General features: G+C 43.1%; 1 protein-coding gene across 3 annotated transcripts in view; it reads right to left on the minus strand.

Moving 5' to 3' along the window:
* Positions 1-25,734, minus strand: part of CCDC91 (coiled-coil domain containing 91) — a 735,207-nt gene that overhangs the window by 534,718 nt on the left and 174,755 nt on the right. For all 3 annotated transcript variants that reach the window (XR_011281774.1, XM_069628511.1, XM_069628510.1), the window contains exons 3-5: positions 20,246-20,425; positions 2,559-2,789; positions 1,597-1,743 (exon numbers count right to left, since the gene is read on the minus strand). Coding sequence is in view for 2 of the 3 variants with exons in the window: in XM_069628511.1 (XP_069484612.1) it covers positions 1,597-1,743; positions 2,559-2,789; positions 20,246-20,425 (558 nt within the window). In the remaining variant the exon portion in view is untranslated. The remainder of the gene's footprint in view (positions 1-1,596; positions 1,744-2,558; positions 2,790-20,245; positions 20,426-25,734) is intronic.

Raw genomic sequence — 25,734 nt, forward strand, 5'->3', positions numbered from 1 at the left:
CCCCTACTATCAACCTGGCACCACCCACTGCAGAGAAGGGCCACAAGATGGTCCCAATGTGCGGTTCTGTCTCCTTAGGTGGTATTTGGCAGGCTGCCAATTCCCTTTCTTACCTCATGCCAGAGTACCTCTACTTGAATACATTTCTACACCCTAAAACCCATAACTAACCCAATCTCTAAAAATGTGGGTTCTTCAGTCAGCCGCACCTAGGTACCTTTAGAGTACCTTCTTCTCATTGAGTACAGTTGCTGTAGGGGCAGGATCAACCCCTACTTGATGGCCTGTCCACCACTTTGGCATCACCAAATTATAGCATTTGGCCCACACTACAAAACTCCTAGGGTGACCCCTTATGCCATGTGGGGCCACCATGTTCACTGTTGTGCCCCAGGATGCACTCAAGTTTCTAGACTCATGTTTCTGTTGAACCCACGCCCTGCAGGGCCACCACCACCCTCACTGTAGCCGTTCCTTCAGGAAGCGTACCCATTGCTATGTGGAGGTCAGCCTCAGTGCACCGGCACACATTTTCCTTGCAGGGCCCACCCCCTGGCCACTCTGTGCCTGTGCCGTACAAGGGTTGGGCCTGCAAAACTCCTCAGGCTCTGTAGGTGCACCAGAGCTTTGTTCTTCACTGGGGCCCGGAATTTCCCTTCACAGTGCAGACTTAACTGTCCCTGACATGGGTCACAGCTGTGCTGCCTGGTCCAAGTAGCCCTAGACACTCGGCTCAGGTAGGGCTGTCCTTATTTTCTCCCTGGGCTTCCTCACAGATGCATCCCTGGTTCTTTATGACTGGGCCCACCGAGTCCGGTCCCTGGGTGGGCCAACAACTTCACAGGTCCCATGGAGGCCCAGCTGCTCCGGTGACGCAGCTCGTGCCAGCGGTTGATACTGGGCTGCACCTGGCATATGCAGCCGGGTTATAGAGGTGTTCCTAGCTCTGGGGTGGGCGCTCAAGGCCATGGCCCCCAGGGGAGCTGTTAGTCTTGGCCTCCTGCTTCCTTTCTTGCTGTTAACAGTTTTTCTTCAACTGTCACTCTTTTTCAAAGTTATTTTCCCAGCCAAGTCGACTCCTGGGCAGGGGAGGCACTGTCCATTGTCCCCAAGATGGAGCTGGATGGTTCACTCCACAAGACATAGGCAAGTCTACACAATCAAGCACAAACACACAACATATGAACATTAAATACAATATTTTGTTCTCCACCCTGGTGTCTGCATCTTTATTTCCCGCAGGGACAAGCAGGTAGCCCTCACTTGCAGTGCCAAAATCGGGCATGGAGCTACACTAGACTTTGAAATCCAAGTATATGGAAAATCCTGGAACCATTACATTTACAGCTATGGTTGAGGGAGTTTAAGGACTGTGCAATTCTAGAGAAACTAAAGGCAAAGAAATTAAGTGAATAACAGAGAAATATGCGGTCATAACCCATAACTGGAGGATTGCCTACAGTCGAGGTCATGCAGTTACGTATTGGCTATACTAGGAGATAAGGGATATCCTTTTTGTTTTGTTGTCCTTTTGAATCTGTGCAATATGTAATGTTTGCTTATTAAAAAAAAAGAAATGTTAGCTGTTCCTCTTACCACCGTCACGCAGTCCAGGCTCAGGAGCATCTCCCCTTTTTTGTCCTTCAAGTCTTCACCCGTATAGTAACTGAGATGAGGCGGCTTTAGGACGAACCAACGTTCATTCCAATTACGGCGAGACAGTCCTTTCTTCCAGAGGTAACCCTATGTGTGAATGAGACAGAAAATGGGTAGATTATGTTGGAGAAAGGCAAATAATGAACTACGAACAAACGTTGGTTTATAATCAGTCATTATTATGGAGAAAAAGGAACACCATCATTCTTGGAAAAGTTTACAATAAGCAACACAGTAATTGTGAAGATGATATGCTCAGGTCCATACCCTCTAAACCAAGCATTCTAGATTGGTGCTTGATGACATCCAAATAATGGTTTGTGTTCTACTATAGGATAATGGTGGAGGCATGCATAAGGCAGTACGTGCAGTATCCCACACTTGTCTTGCCTTACCCCCAATCCATACTCAGAACTCTTGTACAATCAACTTTTTTCAAATACTTATGCAGTACTTGCAGCCACTTCAATATTTTTCCGACAGCTCAGCAAAAGCATGATTTTATAATTTAAAATCTAAACAAGGAAGCCATCTACTCTCATATTTGAGTGAATAAGTGGCCCTGTGCTGACAAAATAAAAATTGTATTCCAGTTGAAAACAAAACAACTCTCTATGCAGAGGTTTTACCACTTAGTGCTTGTTCTTTTTTAGGCACCCATATGTGTGCCCTTTATTTGCCTTTTGTCCTCCTGTTGTGGCTTTAAGAAATTTTAAATCTGCACTTCTGGGGGCTTTTTGTCTTGCTCTTTGTGCCTCTGCTAGGACTTTGCCTATGTATTCACACACTGAGGCACCCTGAAGTGTAGCACTCTATAAATGTGGTCAGTATCACACAATGTCCTCCTTCTCTCCCTGACTGTTTGCAGTGGGATTTCACAGACACCTAAGTTTTGTACAAACCTTTTTGATCATGCCCAGATAGATTTCCTGATACACATGGTCGATTGCTAAGCTTAGTGCACCCCTGTAAGAGCAGGGAAAGAATGTCTCGGACTCCATCATCTCCAGGAACTGCCATACGGAGAGACCATTGCAGAGAGAGGGGTTCTTCTGGGAAAGGTAGTCATCCAGGTCTCCCTGATGCCACTCCAGACCAGAGGCTTCTATCAGTTTCTTAAGCAGGTAGGCAACCTTTGATAGGGAAAGAAGGGGAGAAAACACAAAGACAGGTGAAGGGTTAATGTGTTCACTGTAACAATGAGAGGCCTATTAGGAAAGCTTTACAATTATACGCATATAGTTCAACAGGTACAATGAAGGACTATGCAGTCTCGCAAAATGTGCATTTTTTGATTCACAAACATTTCCTCCAAAGAAAACATGCCTTAATTAGGAAAGTTATGAGCATGTGAAAATGAATGTGATTTACAAAAACAAAATTATTTGGACACAATCCCTGCGGCAAGTTCTGCAATGTTCAATTATACTTGTTGGTGAAACCATGAAAAAGAATATAAAAATTAGAAGCAACGATAAATGTTCATATTAAAGTGGGGATCCACATTTTGGATTTTTCTTTAAAGAATCTACATTTTAAATGTCCCCAGCTAAGAGGTGTTGTGGCAGGATTGCTATGCTATGCAGGATTACTATGCTATACTATGATATGCAGGATTTCTATGCAATACTATGCTTTGCTATGCTGTGCTGTTAGGCTCTCCCATACAGTTAGGACTCCATGTCACCTCCCCCAGCCTCCCTGGGCCTGCTCTACATGACACCCCAGACAGGCCCAAACCCCTCCTAGGGCAGAGGACACGTAGGACCTTCCCTTCCGCTCATTCTATATCACAAGGAAGATGTTGACAGTTCTTGCCAACTGTCTAATGTCGTCCCAAGTAATACACCCATTGTGATAGTACAGAAACATATTAGTATTTGACTATGATATGCTGTATAAACCTGCAGGAGGGTGGGAGAGAGCTCTTTGTGCTGGCTGCCCTAACACTTGCATGCTGTTTTTCCCTGCTGATCACTCTGTATGCTGTGTATTTGCGATATAAATACATGAAGCTTGATTTACCACCCGGCTGTCTGATCTCCTTAGTTGCTGTAAACTGAGGCTGGCCGAGGGGGCCTTATCTTGTACACCACCGAAACGGTGCCAAGATCTCTGGTCAGGTCTGTGCAGGAGTTTTTCTGGGGGCTGGCATCGACCATCACCGCCAGCAGACTACATTAGATCCTCATCATATTGAGGGTGCAGTTAAGAAGCATTGGCACACCTGTTATCTGCAAAGATGCCAAACTCGGTGGTGTGATTGGGAAGTGGCCTCTGGACATTCTGTCGCAGAGCATTACAGTGAACCTGTTTTGATTTTCTTCAGAAGGAGTGGTAAATATCAACCTTCTGCTTATGACACTTTATTTTCTAGGCATTGCATGTTATTGTGACTAAAGTTGTTTTGCCAGGTCTTCTTTTTTTTTCTCTCTCGCTCCTTACACACCCTGATGTTTTGTGCTGAGTAATTGTACATAATAGCAGCACAGCAGAGAGTTTCAGCTCTCCAAAGCGCATTACTCGTGTCCGTCTGTCTGCGGTCTGTCTGTTGTGGGCTTCTAGGTGTTAGATGCTGGCTTCTGTTTAGAGATAAAATGTAAAGATTGAGTGCAGCAAGCTATCTTGCGCATAAGGATTTGTTATTTTTGATTAGCCATTTACTGAGAGATAAAGAGTATTACAAGTTTGTTTACAGTTTATGGCAGGCAAATAGAGAAACAGATAGTGTCCCATAGTATAGCATACCGGAGCAGTGCCCCTGCATTTGCCCATGACCCCCTGTTCCCTGTAGCAGTACAGCACGATCCGAAGATGGCAAGTGCTGGCACAGCTCAACATTGTAGCCAAATGTTTAATGCTCAGTGTTTAATGTTTTCCCAAATGTTCTCGACAAAGATAAAACAAAGATAAAGTCAAGCTCTGGACTACAGAAAGCAGGAGAAGTGTTGTTTTATTTTAAAGGGGCTTTCTGACAAACAACTAATCTATTGTGTAATGTACTTTCTTTTTATTTGTAATGTTCTGTTGAAGAATAAAGGAAGTGTTGTAATACTGGTAACTTTGGTATCACTTGGTGCACTGGCTGTTTGGATTATAAATTGGTGATGTTAGGTTTAACTGTTTATGTTGCAGTTGTTTTGCTGCTCACAACGTTTGAAGATTATGTTTAGATACTGAATGCATTTTCTTGTGATTTAGGAAAGGGGCTGTGTGCGGTCACCGACGATTTTGGATTTTGGACCTTGTGAGATATGATGTTGTCTACTAAGTAAATGGGTTGAGAGTCACTGAGCCTGTGGTATATGTGTGCTGTCACAAACACAGTTCGTGACTAGATATTGGTGGGGTCCAAGTGTGTTGTCACATGGCCTCCAGGTTGCGATGCATTTGCCACTGGGTGGCTATTAAGGGTACCTTATCAGATTGATTGTTGTGCATTCCTGTGGGCTGCCGTTTCCAGGATTGCAGCCGACAGGATTGGTCTTGTTCTTTTTAACATTCTCTCTCCACTGCTGTATTTGTTTACTTTCACAGTCTGGTGCAGGTGTTCACAAAAATAGGGGCCATGTCAATGCCCGCAGATTGAGTGAGTTGGTAATTCATTATTGCCACAGGTACCACGCTTTTGGTCCTTGGTTGGTGGCATCATTGGATAGGATTGTGCGCAGATTTCGAGGGACATGTCCTTCGTTGATTATTAGGAGTTCAGTGTCAGCACGCCATTGCTGTTTTATTTTGGTGGTGCACAGTTGATTGATTGAACTTCTGATTATTCTCTGTCGCCGAGTTAGTTTCGACTTTCTCCACAGCGTGGCTGCCATTTGCCACTCAATCAAAGGGTCGCTGTGGTATGCCATTACCCCACATATCCTTGACCTACGCCACACGTCTTCAAATTGCTGCCTGCAGGCCTGTTTTGTTTAGCGAATTGCCATATTTCCTTGGGGTTACTTGTAAATTGTCTTTTTTTAATTAATTGACTTTGGGTTTTATTTCTTGATTTATTGTGGGTTTTGTCAAGTTTTCCACCAGCACAATGTCCATGCTACAGACAACTTAGTGCTACAGAAATACATACATGCTTTTCTTCCAGGCACGGGAGGCCTTGATTGACAAGAAAAGGTGCCTGCTTAACTAGATTGGCCTCCCACTTTCATTGCTTTACTTTACTTATCACAACACTCAGAGCTCTGAGGTCTATATCCATGTTCTTATTTTAACTATAGAGGCGAAGTGAAGGGCATTTTGGCCATTTGATGGTCAAGTGTCAGATGTTATTGCTGAGATAAACTGGACACGGTTTGTCTGGACCTTCTTGTATATGACTATCTTTATATTCAGCAAACTCTATCAATACTTGCTTGCTCCTGTCTCCCTTTTGTGTACCACCTCTCCTGTTTGTCTTTAAGCTGTCACCACCTACAAATGTCAATTGCCGGGAGATTGTTTGCAATTCCTCTCTTGATCTGTAGTACCTACAGGCCTACCTCCCTTTGTGTCTCCCTGTTTTGTGTCTTTTTGGCCCTAAGTGGAAAGCATTAAACACTTGCACGTCTCCCCGGCCCCTTTCGCAAAACATATGTAATTGGACTCGGACTAGCAGAAATAAAACACACACATACATCATATGAGGTTAAAAAACGGCTCATTATAGGCCCTTTATTTATACCATGTAACTATATAAATGCCAATAAATATATACAAGTAAATATATATATAGAAATAAGAATATAGGTAACTTCACCATTAGAAAAGAGGCCGAAGAAAACTTCATCTTGGCCACCAGCAACACTGCTTAGTCTCTCAGCAGGTAGACAAAGAGATCATTACGTCCAACAGGGTCTAAAGCGGAGTGTCCTCCCTTTCAGCGAGACTACATCACCAGGGGTTTCAACGTCCAACTAACTCTCTCCGTAATGCCCTCTCCTTTATGGGGGCATTCCCCCACCCTTCCCAATTGCGTTCTGCTCTTGGCTGAAGAGCAGATCACAAGTCGAAGGGACAGAGGGTGGAAAACTCCAGTTAAAAGTGAAAAAACCCAGCGCCCCTCTCTCACAAATGCATTACCAGACCTCTTATCATGCGCCTGCAGTGTACTCCAACTCGATTTTTTCGTATTAGTCCTTCAATGGACAATAAACAAATTATTCTCCGCAGTTAGTCCACTCGAATAATGTTTACGTGACCTTGCTCTGTTTTCCCTGCTGCTTGCTCATTCTGCGAGGCCCGCAGAAACGCAGACTATTACTGTAATGAGAGATGAGTGCTCAAAATGGCTGCATCGACGCCATGTTATTCTGGCTCGCATTTTTCACACTAACATTACACTCAACCCCTTGAACACTCAACTTCCATACCCAGGAGGTCGTTCAGAAGAAGTGCAAAATCTACACATCATTCTCCATATATTAGAAATACATGAAGCACAACAGCAAAGAACAATTAAAACTATAGCAATTACAAAAAGCCAAAAGAGAGCAGAACGTAGTGCTTCAGGAATCCATGATAATAAGTAGTCCCACCAATGTTCGTATCGATCTTGCGTTACTTGTGCTACAAGGCCTTTAATATGTTTAATATGCTTCTCAATAGAGCGGGAATGATCACTCAGGTCAAACCAACACATACCTTCCATTGCTTCAAATTATGTTTCAGAAACAAATAATCCACAGCTGCTCTGTTCTGCAAAATAGCCTTCCTAAAATGTCTACTGTCTAATAACAATTCTGTTAATGCTTGTGAGGTTTCATTAAGCCCTTTAACTACTAAACAGGCAAGTTTAATCATGGTTTTGTAACCACCACCAGCTAAACCCCAAACTCCAATAATAGAAACAGCCAAGGCTATTACTTCAGCTTCAGAAAGCAAGTGCACTTCAGAATTACAATCTGGTGTTAAAGTACTATATGAAGCGGCACGTACAGAACGTGTAATAGCAGGTTTCAATGTATACATCATTAAACTAAACCATGTTAAACTGCATGAGCCACCTGAAATATTAGAAGGAATGTAAGAATAAGTAAAATTACCACAAGAAAATAACCAACCAGGTGGAAGCTTTACATGGTTCAGGTGGCTAGCAGTGACAATTGTAAAATTGCATATCATATTGTTTGAAACATCAGCATACACTTTTTACAGATCTAGTACATAGTCGGTTCTCAAAATCAGTTCCTTTGACGCGTTTATCAAATTTCAATTGTTGAGACTTTTTGATAGAAGATCACACGTCATGCGGTAACCGACGTCGTCAGCAGGAGCAATATCAGGTATCATAATGCAAGTCATGTTCTTCCATTTGTGAATAGTGTCATCGCAGAACCTGCAGTATTCATACACAGAAAATGAACTTTGGATATCCAAATGCTGTACCATAGAATCATTGTGTAGAATACCAAATAGATTTTTCAAAATTAGCATAGGCGTTGGAATCGCCCCCAAACAAGTAGAAATCAAATCCGCAGAGCTGTGTACATCTGTCAAACAGAAATGCAAAATGTTCAGATCTCGTTGGCCCAAAAAGACCCAAACATTTTCGGGTTGTCTAACCAATGCTGAATATCCATGATGGGAAAAAGAAGCTGTAATTCCAGGAGGAGATAAATGCAGTACTTTATGTTTGTGTTCATGCCGTTTCCTGAATGCAATCCGATAGGCAGCAAAAGACGCAACGGGGCATAGGTAACGGGCAGAGCATCAGTCTTCATCCAGATGCCCTGCTCCACTTGAAGAATAGAGAAGTCTGTCATATCCTCGTACATGAACTCAGACCGTCCCGAATGGACTCCAACATTCCACACACAGGCCCTCAACACACTCGGGATCTAAAACAAAATTTCAGAAAAAGGAAATATCAGTGAGGCACATCACTCACGTAAATAACACTTGTCAGCTGGGACATGCACCCATTTCTTTTTTCCAGGTTCCATCACCAATACAAGTTGATGATCAATTACATCAGCTGGCACTTTCACAAGTCTCGCGCCATTCAACTCATTTTGCTACAACTCGCAGGCACCAGCCGCTTGTCACACATCTCCTTGTCCGCCCCTACTCCACACTCCTCAGCAGATCCACCTGGTGCTTCCAGCTTCCTCATAGTTACTCTCTGGACAGATGCAGCTTGTATAATGTTGCATAATCAAGGGCCTTTAATTTTTAGCCTCCAGTCTGCTGCGTGTTCGCACACTGCTACCAGTTCTCCCGTTGCCCGCCGCAACAGTCGTGCGTATCTGCTGCTGTTCTTTCCTCAACGGTCCACTGTGGGAGTCTTATGTACCCCCCATGAGTGTCATGGGTGGGGGGTCAGATTACCAACGCAAACATTCATTGGAGTGTGTACTACTTGGTGTTGCCTGCAATTGTGCACGTGTGGCTTACCCGACTAGAGCCTTTGTTTCACTGTCTTCCTCAACTTCATATGGTAGACCTCCAGGTTCCACCAGCCCACAAGCTTCAGTGCGGCTCGCTGTGCCTGTGCTGCAACAGGCACTGTAACATTGAACGGCTCGCTGGACTGCACCTCTATTTACTGGCTTGATGCTGGCTCGCCGCTTCGTCAGCACTCACCATGCTCTGAGGATTAAGCACTTTCCTGCCCCTGGCGCCGTCGCTCTGCCAAGTCCCCTTGGTTACATGCCGCCATTTTGTCCCTTTCACTAGGTCGGGTTCCGGACTTCGGGAACCTGGCAATCTTTTTGTGGGGAGCCACCATTCCTCTGTGAACGTCTATTGGTGCTCACTTAGTTCACCTGTTTCGGCGCTGCAGTCACAGGCACCAAAGCCTGCATATATCACACTATTCAGGATATGATGGATGTCGGATCACAGGAGCTACCAAGATCCCGTCCTACAGCATGGCTGCCTAGCCACACCGCCTGGCTCCTAAACTTAGAGTTTGAGAGCCATCCTTCTCCATTTGCCAAAGTCATTAAAGACTCCATGTGGTGTCAATCTATACAGGAGGAATTTTCAATTAAAATTATTAGGCATCAGTTAACCATTGCAAATCAACCGGCCAGCCTTGTAACTAACAAAGTACCTGGATAGAATAAATGTTACTACCTCGGACCATCCTATAACTCTCCCAAAATTTGACTTCCATAGTTGTTCAGAAATGGAGGTTCTTGAGATTGTTACCAACCTGAAGTCCACATCATGTCTTGGGGATTCATGTCCTGCCGATATTTTGAAAGGCTCCTTAGATGTCCTGATCCCTTGGATCACCAAGAGCATTAATGCATCATTTGAGGAAGGCATTGTGCCCGCTTCCATGAAGGATGTTTGGGTAACTCATCCCTTAAAAAAGAATACTCTTGACCCAGCAGGAGCCATGAATTATCGGCCAATCACCAATGTGCCCTTTTTGATGAAGATTATGGACAAAGTGGCATACCTGCAATTCCAGAAGTTTACCGAAGAATATAAAATCCGTAATCCTGACCAATTTGATTTTAGAACCCAACACGGAACAGAGACGGCTCTCCTGGACCTTAAATCCAACATTATAGGGATTATCTAGAAGGCTTATCCAGCACTAATGTTATTAGATGTCTCTGTGGCGTTTGATCACATTTATCATATTCTGCTACATGAAAGATTGAAGACTATTGCCAATTGCTCAGAAAAAGCCTCTCAATGGATTGCATCATTTTTGGGCCCTAGAATCTCTAGAGTGGCTGCTAAAAATGCTAAGGTGGCCCCTATTCTTCTGACATGTGGAGTACCACAGGGTTCGTGTCTATCCCCTCTGCTGTTTGTTGTTTAATATCTATATAAAGCCATTACTTGATCTCTTAGATGGACTCAGTGTCCAATATGAAAATTATGTAGACAACACCCAGGTCTCATTTGAATTGACTGTTAACTACCCAGATGATGATACTGCAGTGAATCTTTCCAGAAATCCAGGCCTGGATGGCGATTAACTCATTGGCACTTCACAATGAGAAGACCAAGCTTCTCATTATGGTCTGTGGGTCACGATTAAAGAATGTCAGCACTCAGTATACCCAGTTTCCGATTTCTGATAGTTTGATCTCTCGGAGTAAGTCGGTAAAAACACTGGGTGTAATTTTTGACACTGATCTATTAATGAAGCAATATGTTTCACAGATATGATCATCATGTGGACAAGTGATCAAACTACTCCACCAGATTAGGCCTTACCTCTCCATAAAGAATAGATTATTGGCGAGTGCATTGGTCAATTTTCAACTAGACTATTGCAACAGTTTACTCACTGGTTCATCACAGGAAACCTTCATCACCTTCAGATTACTCAGAGCAGCGCTGAGAGGGCAATTTTTGGACTTTTCTAGGAGTGACCACATCACTGCAATTAGGAAAGAATTGCACTGGCTGCCAGTCAAGCAAAGAAACAAGCACAAGATTCTGTCTCTTACTTGTAAATATCAGAATTTGGTTGCCCCTCTATAGCTCATTAAGAGGCTCTCGTTAAAACAACCAGGTCGGGCGTTGTGTTTCACTGAACATTTTCACTTGAATAAACCTCTGTTTCGTCTGAGAAGATTTGGCGACACAAACTTTGAATTCCATGCACCACTGGAGTGGAACGCATTGTCATCTTCTTCTAGATCATCACAGATGCTGACAATGTTTAAGAGGAGTATTAAAACACTACTTTTAACTCTGCTGACTAGCTTTGAATGCACCCCCCGCATTCCTGGAAGATTATTTTGGTTCTTCTTTGTTTCTCTCTCTCTCTTTTTTTTGCACTCTGAGGCCCATGGGAATGTAGCGCCTAATATGAATTAAAATAAATAAATAACATAGGTTTGGTCATGACTTTAATAAAAATAACCCTATGTTTAATGCAAGCTTTGGTCTCCAAAGAAATTAATCCAAATTATAATCTCAGGATTGACATTGTTACGCAAGGTGGCAGACCCAAAATAGTTTTCCAAACGTTTCCCTCTATCAGTTGGAGCCAAGCAAGATCTTTGAAGTAAGATCATCCAAGCCATAGAAAACTGCAGCACAAAAACATTACTTATATGGGCAGAGAATTCCATCTAAACTAAAACTAGCTGTCTGTTTAGCAAAATGTGTCACTAACAAAGTAAATTGTGCGGCTCTTCTTTTTCTTTAAAGTGATACAATCCACATAATTATGACTAATGTCAATGGCAACATCCAAGTATTTGTAACAATCATAATCTAGATCACCCTCAGGGAGTGTGAACATCAGTCTTTTAACCATTTTGCAGGTAAATAATCTTTGTCTCCTCCCTGTTGATTAGTAGATTGTTCTCATCAGCATATCTCCACAATTCACTAGTGGTTCTAGTCGAACCAGAAAAAGTGTAATCAAATATCACAAGATCGTCTGCATAGGAAATGCAGACCAAGAGAGACGAAGTGACCTTGGGGGACAATTTGAAATGGGCCCAAGGCATAATGGTAAGTCTGCCAAGTATAGGTTAAAAAGTAGGGGTGCCAAAACACACCCCTGCTAAACTTCTTTATTAGTCCTTACAGGGCCGGAAATGCCACCCCTACTAGCAAGTCTAATCTGAACACTGGTTTCATCGGTATAGGGATATTACATTGCAGCAGAATTCTATGATTAGATGAATTTGGCTGCAAATATGTGTTGTGGGGTGGGTAATCGGGATAATAGAGAAAGGGGAAGATCGGAAGGTTGTGGTGGGTCCCCCCTCATATTTGCGCCAAATTTAAAAAAGGAAAGAGAAAAACAACTCACTGGAATCAGATTCGACACAAAAACCTCGACCATATCACATAGAACCATTTAATTATAAAACAATTTGAAAAAATGCAAGATATGCCCCGGACAACCAAATGATGCAAATTTTTGCCACAGTTTCTCACTGTCGACAGAGTCGAAAGCAGCTCGAAAGTCGACGAATAGGGCATATAACACAGGAGAATCCCTGCTTTTAGCCCTACCAATCAGCCTTTAAATTAGACTTACAATATGACTGGGGCCAAAGCCTCTCTAAAACCAGTTTGGAACTTTTTTCAAAATCTGTATGCTGATTTTAGACCATCTATGTAGTTTGTCCAGAATAAACAAGGCAAACACCTTACCTGTGATGTCTAACATTGATAATAGTCCATAATTCAACGTTTCATTGCGCAATCCCCATTTGAAAATAGGGACTAAGAAAGACTTCCTCCATGTCTTGGGTATATTTCCAACAGCTATAACTTTCCTAAATAGAATTTACAAAATCCTATACTAGACCTCAGGTTCACTTTCAAAAACAACATTAGTGAAGCCATTAGGCACCACTGGTGCCTTAGCTTGGTATTTATCAAGCTGATAATTTGGTTCGATATATTCCCTCACTGGGCTTCATTTATAGGATTGGTCACCAACTCACTTTCCTTTCCATTTGCAGTTCCAAGAAGTTGCCAAATTCCGCTCATCGCGTCCATTTAACTCTGCAATCTTCTGCTATTGTGTGTTTCAACAAGAAATACGCCCCCACTTGACCCAATTGCAAGATCCATTTTAAAATGTTTTTATAATGCTCACTCGTACCATAGGGTAATAATTAGTATCTTGGCAGATCGTATATCCTAACGCATATCCCTGTTGGCATCCCTAAGGTCTCTATCAAATTCAGAGGGTTTGTTTGCATCATGAATGACAATTTGCTTCAGATAGGGCAGTTCCGTCCATGAAATTGATCAACCAAGCATCGATCTCCTCTGCACTTAGTTGTTACAGATACTCAAACGCGTTTTCTCCCCATATTCACTAATAAGTTTACATGCTTTCTGAACCTTCTTATAAGACCATTTGATACGACTACTGGCATGATTGACATCCACATCTCCTTACCTTTCAATTGTTTGACCACTTACACCTAGAGAAGAACGGTAGCAGGATAAAGTTGCATGATCACTGAAAACATTATTACAGACAGTCAACCCATTAAAGTGAGGGATTAGATCCTTGCTGACAACTCACGCAGGTATTGTTCCTGGGACTGTCCCCCAAAGTGCGTCCATGTAACATGACCAGATCCCACTCATTAGGGAAAACAACCTATCATTTTCTGTATCTATTAGAAATCTTTTGCTTCATAATTCTTTTGTTTAACAATACCGATTTCAATACAATCATTATAACAGACAGTGAGCATTTAAATCTCCTCCCAAAAATATTGGATCACCATTACCTCCTACAATCCAGCCTGTCAATAATTCGGTAATGGTGTCATACAGTGCCTTAAGGGTCCCCCAGGTGGGTCATAAATATTAATTATCAGCTTTCAATGGCTGCCCACAGGGCTGACTCCTCAGATTTCAACAGCCAAGATATCATCGCAAGAGGAGATCTTGATCCTGTCTACAGACAAAGAATGCTTCACCCCAGTCAATAGCCCCTGAAGGGTCTACCAACTTCTCCCTTCTTGGCACATGATTGAAACATATGATAGCCATCTACATACAAATTGGACACCATCCAACTTTCCTGAAGAAGAAATACTTGATTATCTAAACAAATATTCAAAGAGCCTTTTCGACTCAATAAATGGCTGTACTAAAGAGTTTTCAAGTCATAGCAGAGAAATGTCATTGTCAAACAGTAGAATTAGCAGGTAGTGAATGGAACAGCCACTTCAGCACACATTGTGCATCTACCTGTGAAACACTGCGAGTTACCGTTTACCATCCCAATGAGATCAAGCAATCATCAACAATATCAGGGTCCGGTAAATCTGCTTCAACATCGAGTTCATAACCCAGATTTAAAAGGTTTTCACGATGATCCTGTATCATAATCACTGTTTGAGGAATATTACAGTGTATACGAGTTAGAGCACTCCAGGGGCTCCACACAATCAAAACTGCCAGTTTACAGAACCCGCAAAGGTGGAATTTGCTGTAGTAAACATAACAAATCACAACTATTAGCCTTCTTGTCTGGTGCAGCCACTAAATGGTGAAGAGTTTACTGTTCAACTTAGGTTTAGTAATATCACCATTCTCTTTATCAATGTTAGGTACATGGTTAATAATAACAGGGGAAGTCCTAGCTCTATTTGAGCTATTAGGAGTAGAACAATGATCTGTGTCAACCATACTACTAACTTCAAGATCCACCACAATAGTCTCAGAAGCATTATATTGTGCTAAATTAGATTGAGATACATTACCATTAGCCAACTAACTAGTCAGAGTACCAGCATTCTCGAGTAGTCTTTTTTCCTTTGATTTACTCTCTTGCTTTTTTGTTACATTATCAGAAGCAAGTAGCAACTTTTCACTCAAATCTTTTTCATCACTTGTAGGATTAGGATGTACACTTATTTTAACACGTTTAGAGTTTTTTCGTTCTGAACTGGAGGCTTCCAGCCCTTTAAGATGAGTAGCAATGCCATGGAGATGGATGGGGATACAGATTTTAATCATACATCAATAATCAAGACGACACAAATAGTTTGGCAAACGTTTGTCTGTTTTGATGCAAGTTTTTAAAACAGGGAGTACAACGAACATCAGCAATCGCTTGATACTCTGACTCCAACTACTTCATAAAAAAGTTGGGTTGTTATACCCATAAGTGGTCATAGCTGACATGTTGACCTGCGTCATTACCAACATCATTCTATGTGGAAAACTACAGAAACGTATTGGGAAGCGGGATTGGTTTTAAGTGAATAACTAAGCATAGGTACTATACCTGTATGGAGTAACAGAGGTAATAGGATAATTATCATCAGGTGGGGCAACTAAGCCCTCCCTTCAAAATGGTCACTATGAACGTCACTAAATGTATGATGCCCCATTAGCTGCACAAACTACAGGACCCTCAACTGCGTGGTCCCCTATGATTGGTTGGCTACTAACCCCCGTCAGTAATTTACATCTACGTGACCAGCACGCAGACCGAACAACCAGGTACGGGTGAGCTTGTCTTGATATCAGCTTCCCACCAATTAAAATATCATCCATCATCACCTCAATGGTCCAGTGTCAATTAGTCCTTTGAAAATTGGCCTCAAGTCTGTACTGTTCTCTGCGAATTTTTAAGGAGTATGGGTACTATCCGGCTTCCGTGCATAGGTGTGATCTTCACTTTCATCTAACTTTCTTCCAACACATGACTGGACACTGGTGTATTTGATTTTATTCTCCAATAGTCCTCTGACATCTTTTGTTTTTGCTTGACCTACCTAAACAGGAGCTTCTGTTCTTTCACGTTAATTGTATCTAATGTCAGCCAACTCCTAGTTTGATAAGACCTTGGCTTTCTTGGCTCAGTGAACTCCTTAGCTGAAATGGATTCTGTTTAATTCAATAGCTTTTTGTAACTGTGACACTGAACTGAGGCCTTTGTGTGTTCAGTACTGCTTTATACGAAGTGGAAACATTCATTCTTCACTTAATCCATATGCATCTATGAGGTATATAGGTATATGTCGGCGCTTGCCGCGGTCTAATCTATTTAAGCATGTGGCTAGCTCCATGATTGCTTTGCTGCTTGCGTTTCATTACATCTGTAAACGTTTAAACTAACCAAATATCTTCATCAAGTTTGTGGCACAAGTTTCTTCATCTCGATCCCAAGATGCCACTTATCCTTGGTACTTCTTTGTTCATTATAAATCGTCTGCCTCTCTGGTCTGGTTATCTTTCTATCTGGGTGTTGATTCAACTTTGTATGACATCACCATTCATCCTCGTCATCCAGTTTCTTTGTTTCATCAGGAATCTCGCTCAAATGGCCATCATATTGTCTTGGATGTAAATATGGTTTCCTCAATGGGTACTTTACCTCCCATATTCTCTTAGGTATAGGCATTCTTATGGGTACTGCACAGAGCCCTCACTCTTCTCTTCTCTTTTCTGGTTTAACTGTTCAGTATACGTCATGTCACATATTTTGGTTCATACGTTTCAGGTAATGTAGGTAGGGCAGGTGGAGCGGGGGTACTTGGTACTCCTCCTCTACACTTTGATTAACCTTCTCTGTTTAATCGTTATGTAAATAGATGAGGCATTATTAACCAAGTGATCTAAGTTTGAATCGTTTCTGCTCTTGATAACATGCATATCAGAGACCCTTCTGTATCGGGGGGCACTGTACACTTAACATCCCCCCCCACAGAAGTAGGCTGCTTATTAGCGTCTCCATCAGCCTCACAATTCAATGACTGGACTGAAGCTCATGTAGCTTTTACATTTTCGTTGATTTTGTCAATGTTCGAGCAGGAGTTTCTTAACAAATTGAATAGTCACCATGAAAGCTTGAGTGTCCGTTCATGTAGTATTAGCCACCTCAGTTATTTCAGAATGCACATATACATTTGGTGAGGCAGAGTCTCTGCAATTAAGAACATGTGTGGTAACAAGAACCATAGAGACCACTCTCTCGTTTTGATTATGATTAATCCCACTTGATAATGGAGAAACATCAGCCACAGAAGCAATACTTTGTTGTAACGAATAACACATCTCCAGTATCGAGTTATTTTCAATGTCAATAGTATTACAGTGATCCTTTTTATCATGAGTGACAGGAACAAAGTTGCGTGTCACAGGGACATTTTCCAAACCAATGGCACAGTCCGAAGCCACCGGCTCTACTTGGAAAAAGGAATTTATCTTCCCCTTCAAATTATTACCATCCTTATCTAAATGGGGGTTACTGACCCACAGATAAACTCCCAAAGGTTGTAGAACGTTGAAAAAGTGTGTTCAGCCAAGCACAATTTTGCGATGCAAGAGCAGTTTCACTGCTTGACTGCTCAATTGCTGCCTCACTTGCTGATGCGCAGCATCCAGTTTTCGTAGGCAGAACTCCAAAAAAGTTGTGTTCAGCAGAGTGCCGAGCCGCAGGTAAACTCCCAGGCAAAGGCTGTAGAATATTGAAATAGTGTGTTCAGCCCAGCACAATTCCAAAATGACAAGAGCAGTTCCAATGCTTGACTGCTCACTTGCTACTTCACTTACCGACAAGTCCTCATTTCATATGGACTTCAGAATATTGTTGGGGTAACAGCCATCTTGGCTTGTGTATGCCAGACGGTCACAATGAGGGAGGGTACTGAAATGGTTAAATGAATGCTTACTTAATGGATGGGCTGCCGTTCAAGTTTTGTACTTTGCTCCCAGATCTTTACCACATTGTTGAAGAAACTGGCAAGCTCTACGATAATTCTCTTTGTTCCGGACTGGAGCACAAGTGACATACACAATGAGATTCACAGACATTGAGTATAAATGCTTTAATTTTTCTCGAACTCAGTTTTATTTTCTTTCAAAATACCAGTTCCAAGACAGAAGTGTTTGCAAGAACACAAATAGTTGGTTGGCAAAAGCTTCACAGGATCCACAGGAACTAGCACCATCTGCAATCCTTACATCTTAGCACCAGCTCACTCATACGCCAACCTTCAGAGATCCTGCATCCTTCCATCTCCAGGACCACCTTCGTCTCCTTGCCTTCAGGACTTGGCTCTAGTCCTGAACACCTTGAACTTGTCTGCCCCCTTGACGAGTAACAATGGGCTCCTACCAAAAGGGACACTTTCTGCACTATGTGACCTTTGCTTTCATAGCTCTCCTTCTCTTTGAAGCCTTGCCCCTGTGCTTGTACCTGCACCCATCCTCCACGCAAAACTCTCAATGTTAGGTGATTCTGCTGCTCCAAAACACACCTACGGTCTTTGCCTCCAGTCTCCTCCTCCTCCTCCTCTTCTCTCTCAATAGGTTTCACCTCTCTTTAAATGTACTTCTCCTGACTCTTCTCCACATCCTCACATCTCGTGTCAATACTCCTCACCATCGGAGGTTTGCCTTAAACAACTCCTCACTTTCGTAGGTATTCCTCCTCTCCACATACTTTTTCACCTTCATCGCCTCCTAACACTAATTTTTCTCTGATTACTCGGCACACCTCCAACCTTCTCTCCTGCTTCATGGTCACATCCTTCTTCCTCCTGATTTGCCTCCTCAAACACCTCATTCCTTCTTCCTTTCCAGTCTACGCTCCTCACATGCCACTTCCAAATTACCACACTGCAACATGCCAGCTCTGCACTCTTAAGCTCACTTCAGTGCTGTGCTGGACCTCATATAGGGCTTAGGTTGAATAGCTCATTCCTGATTGATTGGAGGGTTCACATGACTTATCTGAGCACAATAGTTTACTTTGATTTCTTCTAGTTTTGACACTGGATGAAGTCTTCAAATAGGTCAGCTGTCACATGAATTTCTTTTCAGAATGTACTCCCTGGTGGATGGGCTATACCTGATGTTATATCACCCTGCCTGTTGCTGGAAAGCTGCACCCTCCACCTCCACAGGAGTCTACTTGGTTCTTGCCTGGGCTAGTAGGCCATTCTGTATGCTGTGAACCCCCTTTGGAGTGTAGAAAGTCCAGAAAACAGATTCCCTTACATGAGTTTTGGTGTTGATGTTTCTGCTATTTATCCCTACATGGGTGTGGTGTGGTTGTATGGGTGAGGGCTGCACTTCCTTCTGTCCGTTTGGGTATTAGATTGGAGAGGCATGCAAGTTCCCCGTCACTGCCCTCGTTGGGAGCTTGACGGTTGGAAAGGTGGGGTCCCCTGGTTCTTTCCATTGTCTACATGACCCTGAATCTGTAACTTTACATTTCTCTCTTCATGGTTTGTTATCCGAGTCTGGGTAAATGGGTAGATACATGTTCTGTGGTCTCATTCGTGACTTCAGGGGCCACGTTAGGGTTTCCCAATAGTCTTTCTCCTTCCAAATCCATAGTGCACTCACTGACCTAATCTGGGTTGCTTTTACCAAATAAGAGAATTCTGGGAGTCGTAGGTTTTGAATGTTGGGCTTTCCAAAATCGGCTGGGTCACGTCACCTTGGGAATCACATGTCCCAGGTCCTCAAAACCATATACAAGTCCATGTGATGATGACCAAAGGGTCAATTTGTCACACTGCCCAAGCCCTCCTGCCAGTGTAGGCTGTTTCAATAGCAGCACCTACTGGTTTTAGGGTTTTACCAACTAAAAATGAGTCAGAAAAAATGCCCCTTGCCCCATTATCAGCCCCCTTTGTTTCCAATGTGCTATCTGCCTGTACAGCTTTGCTTCTAGTCTTAGTTCACTACTCATACACACATCTGTTTTGGTACAGAAGACAGGGCAGACAGGCACTGAATGCACTTTACAAAACCTATCAGTGCTTAAAACGCATGCACTGGACATTTTTGGAACGTACAATTTATGCAAGGACATTAGCGCAACATTCACTGGTTTGCCAGGGTAGGATGATATGAGGGTAGGAGCAGAATTTTGGACCCTTGGTAAAAGAGGGAGGGCCTTGCCTCTCATACGACACCCTAGCTGTTCCACAGCCGCTTCACTGAAAGGCAAGCCCAGAATGTATTGGCCAACATCTGCCTCAGAGTTGCCTTTCAATCTTCAACATTTTCAAAGCTCAACAATATGCTAAACAGGCCCTTTACTTATGCAAACGTACATTTACAAAACCAGACCTGCTCCTGAAGGCTAGTATACCTTGACAGCATCAGATTAATTTAAAATCAGGTGAAACATTGATGACATAGTTTTAGGCTTGATACTTCTCTGACTCACCTCCTCTGGGTCCAGAATCAGGGGATATGTGTCGTCCGACAGGAAGTTAAACAAACACCACAGCCTAAAGGCATCTGTCTCTGGAATAACCTGACACCCAGGCTTCGGGCAATACTTTTTAGCAGTGAGCATCCAGCACAATTCATCAACTTTCTTTCTCTCAAATGAGCCTTCTCGCACCTAAGGAAGAGGAACACAAAAATCATGAGAGGAAAATGTTTCAAAGAAGGTAATCTGAAATTCACCAAAGTTTTTCCACCAATCCATAAACAAAAACAGCTTCCACTCTTAATATTTTGCATTTATACTGTAATAGAATGAATGTTGTATTGCCTCGACTGTAGGCTCTCCATCTCTCCTGGCTTCTCTCTCACTGCAGGTACTATCTACAGGCTGCCTGGCCAGGTTGCCTTCTTCCTCTCTGAGTGGGCTGACCTCTCCTCCTCGGTCCTTGCCTCTACCTCTCAACTTTTCCTCAGAGACTTGAACATCCACCTTGATGCTACTAGCCCTTCTTAAGGACTCTTTCGCAACCTCTGCAATTCTCTCTCTCTCGGTTCTTCTTTCTGGCCCGACTCACTCTGCAGGGCCCACCCTGGATGTTCTGATCTCCTCAGACATCCCCTTCTCGAATCTTCTCACCACTCCTCTCTCTTGGTGTGATCACTTTCTCCTTTCTTCCAAACTCTCTCTCTTCCCTGCAGGTCAAGGCAACTCCAGCACTACCACCTACCTTCTCGGTCATCTGATTCATTAAGTGTGTGCCAGTTGAGGCTTTTGACGCTGACTCACACTCTGACACAGCCCTCTCTAACCTTCATCACTCTATCTCTAACACTCTGGATGTCCTTGCCCCCGTCATCAGAATCGGCTCGAAGCCCAAATCCAAGTGCAACTATTGCTACGATTCCGACCTCGCCGCCCTTAAATGCAAGTGTAGGGCGGCAGAGAGAAAGTGGAGGGCCTCGGGCACATCCCCTGACAAACTGGCCTGACGCCTGCTCCAAAGGCAGTACAGATTCTCTTTCCTCTCTAAGAAGAGAGCCTACATCCAAGACTGCATCTCTGCGGCATCCAACAACTCAGCAAACTTTTCAAAATCTGCAAGGAGCTGGCCAACCCTGCTGCAGTCTCTACCTCTCCTGTTCCCTCTCAGGCCCTCTGCACGGCCTTGGCCTCTCATTGCACTACTAAAACTCAGGACATCCTGTCCACCCTCTCTTCCTATGCCTCCTCTTCCACCTCCTCTACCACTCCTGACCCATCTGAGGCTGTCTCTTCTCCTCCTTTCTCCTCCTTTCCCCTGTTCACCCCCGACAATGTTTCTAGACAAGTCTGATCTATGAAAGTCTCAAAGCAGGTTTTCCTTGCTCATCCAGAGCAATCAAGGACTATATTGACACCCTTGCTCCAGCCCTGGCCGATTTCTGCTATCACTCCTTTGCAACTGGAACTTCCCCTCCCCCCTTAAGCACTCTCTTGTGCAGCCCCTTTTAAAGAAGCCCTCGCCCGATCCTTCCTCTCCAGCTAACTATCGCCCATTATCCTCCATCACTCTTTTCCTGTGCAAACTCTTGGAAAAACTGCCTCTGCTGCCCCAGCTGCCTCTTTACAGCAGGCATCAGACGACTTTCCAAAAGTAGATTGTCGCTTGTGTGGCATGATGATCGAATTACAGGTTTTTTGTCACTGGGGATGTGTACTTCTTGGGTGCTGATAAGACTAATTTCCCTGATTTTCTTGTATTCATTTCCCCAGATTACTTGTAACAATTTTTGGCACATTGTTAGCTTTTATTATGGTTATTTGTTAAGCACATTGTTAGCTTTTGGTATGGTTGTTTGACAAACAAAATAGTTATGCTTGCTCCTGAAACAAACTAAGCATTCATTCAAATTTCATCCACCAGGGGCGCCACCTCGGCAACTTTAAATTGAGCAAGACAAGCAGTTGTTTTGTTTTTATACAGCAGGGGCGTCCCTTTAGAATCTTGAAACCACACCATTAGATTCCTTGTGAAAGGATACCCCTGGTAGAGCCCCCCCTTTGTAGCGCTCTAGATAGTCCCCCACTCATTCCTATAGCTGACAGACACACTTTCAAAAATATCTATCAGATTGATGAAGGCAACCCTTTCTGCCCCAGCGACCCAAAGCATGCAAGCATGGAACACAGGTTAAGGGTTAAGATGCATCCAAAAGGCTGCATTAAAAAGTGTATTCAGTGAATTAACGTGCTGATGGATATAATGTCATGGAGCGCCGAAATAAATGATGAGGGCTAGCAAAAGAAAACAGGATGCCGAGGAGGGAAGAATGCTCCCCTTTTCATCAAGGGATCCAAGCATTAACATAGTTATGAGAGCTGCCTGTTTGTCAGTGGGAGAAAAAATCCAGAAGTGTGCCCAGCTGATTCGTAACGCAAATTCAGGAGGTGGCCTACCAGGAGCTAGTGCTGTGAACACAGCGTGGAGGGAGAGAGAGAATGCGAGAGTGGGGAAGAGACTTGAAGCGAGAGGGATAAAAGAAAAAGGGTAGAATTGTACTTCTTACCATTTGTGCATTTCCCCCCTCCACATTGTTATGTAGAGTTGAGGCCTTCTGTAAGGAAGTGACGTAAAAGGGAGGAAACGGCACAGGTACTTAAAGTATGGAAATAAACAGAGTAATACACTTCTTGTTGGCTTCTGTGTTTTCATTGCATTAATGGATTCTCTTTTATCCCACTATACTGATTTGCATGAGAACGCCATGTTCGAGGCACAACCATGGCGACGAGAAGCAGATATGGCACAATAGTCTTTCTCCCATAATGTTTACTGTCGCAACTCTGTCAATCAGAAATGCCTTAGAGTCGTCATTTATGTTGAGTGTCACGCTAGGGCTGTATTCTTTATCTATTTAATTTCCGAGCGCGGAACCATAGGCTCTTTTCCTGTCATGGGTGAGTCGCTGTTTGATGCTGATCTTGCTGGTAGGCGCCAAGCACGTCTTATAGTTCTGCATATTCTTTGGAGGTAAGGAAATGGTGGAGAATGGTGGGATGACTTGCTGCATGATTCCTTTTCTGTCATTCTGTCTCGATCTTTACTTGGAGAAGCATGACGCCTACGTGGTAATGATGTGGCTGTAGTCTCAAAAAGGGGAGAACGTCGATTTCTCGAAGCTCTGCACACTGATATGGAAATTATTTTCATGACCACATGCGGTGCATAGTTGCCCTTTAGCAGGGCATTTCCCTTCAAACGGGAAGTCATATCCGCATCGAAAACATATGCCACCCGACGTTCTTTGTAGCATGGGTGCCAAAGAACTTTTTAGCACAGGTGCTGCAGGCTGAGAGCGAACACTGATTTTCAGCTTTTCCATGTTTCCAAGCTGTAGGTTTCCTCCAACATATGCCACTTCTGTAGTACTTTCTTAAAAAATACAGATACCTTGCAGCCTGCAATGGCATGCGATTTAAGAGCTTCATCGTTTCATTCTCTTTTTAATTGATTTGATGATTCATAATGCGCAAATCCTAGAGGGATCCAAGCAGAGGCTGCATCTAGGCGCAGGCGTCAAAATATGGAGGACAGGGAGCAAAGAAATCATGAAGAAACATGAGGAATTATTGGAAGAGGCGAGTCTTTAACTTTTTGCTAAATCATGGAAGGGACTTCATTTTCCAGAGATCTGGAGGCAGCGAGTTCCAGGCTCGGGGACCAAAGATTGAAAAAGATCGGTCTCCTCGAGGAACAAAGTGAGAAGAAAGAATCACCAAAAGGCTGATCGGCGTGAGGGAGATGGACAGTGTAGAACAATCTTCGAGGTGAGATAACGGGGGACTAGGCAAAGTAGACTTTTAAATACTAGACAGAGGATGTCAAAAAGGATTCTCTGTTGTACCGGGAGCCAATGAAGGTTTCTGTGAAAGGGAGATAATTGGGTAAGTTCTTGGGAGACTATCGAGGAGTCTAATGGCTGCATTTTGTGCGACTTGGAGACGATGCTTCTGGCCAGCCAGAATGCCCATAAGGAGGGCAGTGCAATAGTCGAGTTTTGAATTCATCAGAGTCCCGACAACAGCAAGACGGTCTTTTTGTGCAATGAGTGGGAAAATGGACCACAATACTTTAAGTTGGAAATTGATTGATTTAACAATTTTGTTAACCTGTAGGTTACCAATTCAAATCCCAGATGCAGCCGAGATTTTGAACTTAAGGGGAGAAGGTGGTGGAAAGTTCAAATAAAGCTGGGCAAGAGATGGCTAGGGTGTGAACCTGCCAGCAAATGTTTTGGGACGAGTAAAATTATCTGAGTCTTGGTGGCATTTCGTTGCAGCCTATTTTGTAGCATCCAACTGATTATACTTTGAACACATGCTATTATTCATTGGATTGCTTCTGGAGGATTTTTGAGCCCGATGTAAATTCGGGTGTTCTCCAAATAAGAGTGATAACGAAGGTTAAATTGTGATAAAATGTTTAGAAGTGGCCGGAGATAAATATTAAATAACCAGGCAAGGGAGGACCCCTATGTAACTCCACAAAGAACAGGCAAGGAGTCTGAGTAGTTAGACAACTATTTGAACGTATCAGGTTCGATTTGAAAGAAAGGAAACCATTTCAGTGATTCTTCAGACACCATGGCAACTGTGGCCAATCGGGAGATGAGGATATCAAAATCAACTGTTTCGAAGCCCGCTGACAGATCAAGCATGACAAGCATGCTGAGATCACCTTCAAAATGTCATCCCAGACAGCCACAAGAGAGCTTTCCGTGCAATGACATGGCCTGAACACGGATTGAAATATGTCCAGGATTCCGTGCTCCTCAAGGAATTTTTGAAGTTGTAGGGTGACTATCTTCTGAATGATCATTTTTGGCCATAACAGGCCTGCAATAGGGCAGTGGTTAGACAGCAAGTTATGGTCTAGTGATGACTTTTTAAGGAGAGGGGTTAAAAAGGATTTTTTGAGATCTATTGACACAGTGCCTGGAGCCAAGGAAGCATTGGCAAAAGCAGTAATGAGGTCACGCTAAGAAAGAGCATGGTGTTTAGCAAGACAGGCCGTGATTTGAAATATAAAGTACATATTTCTCCAGAGGTAACCGGAGTAAAGATGAATTTACATGATGTCAATTTGGTGGCAATCAGATAGTCAGTCTCTGACATAGGAAGATGCATGGTAGCAAGTTGGGAATCGATACCCAGTCGGACAGAGTTGGCTTTCTTCAAGAAAAACGTGTTGAATTAATTTATTCAAGGAAAGGGGGAAGGCTAACAGATACATTAAGGGTTAGCTAGGTTTTGTATTACTCCAAAGAGTTCCTTATCAGCAGCATCTATCTGATTCTGAAGAAATGAGGACTTAGCTGATAAAATGCAGTTGTTATATTGGTTCAGGGCCAATTTGCATGATGGTGTGAAAAATATGGTGTTTGTAACCATTATTATGTGGAGTGAAGTATGCAGTGAGAACGCTTTGTAAGTCATCCAATGTA

Source organism: Ambystoma mexicanum, chromosome 12, assembly GCF_040938575.1.
Source record: "Ambystoma mexicanum isolate Mex_15411 chromosome 12, UKY_AmexF1_1, whole genome shotgun sequence".
NCBI lineage: Eukaryota > Metazoa > Chordata > Amphibia > Caudata > Ambystomatidae > Ambystoma > Ambystoma mexicanum.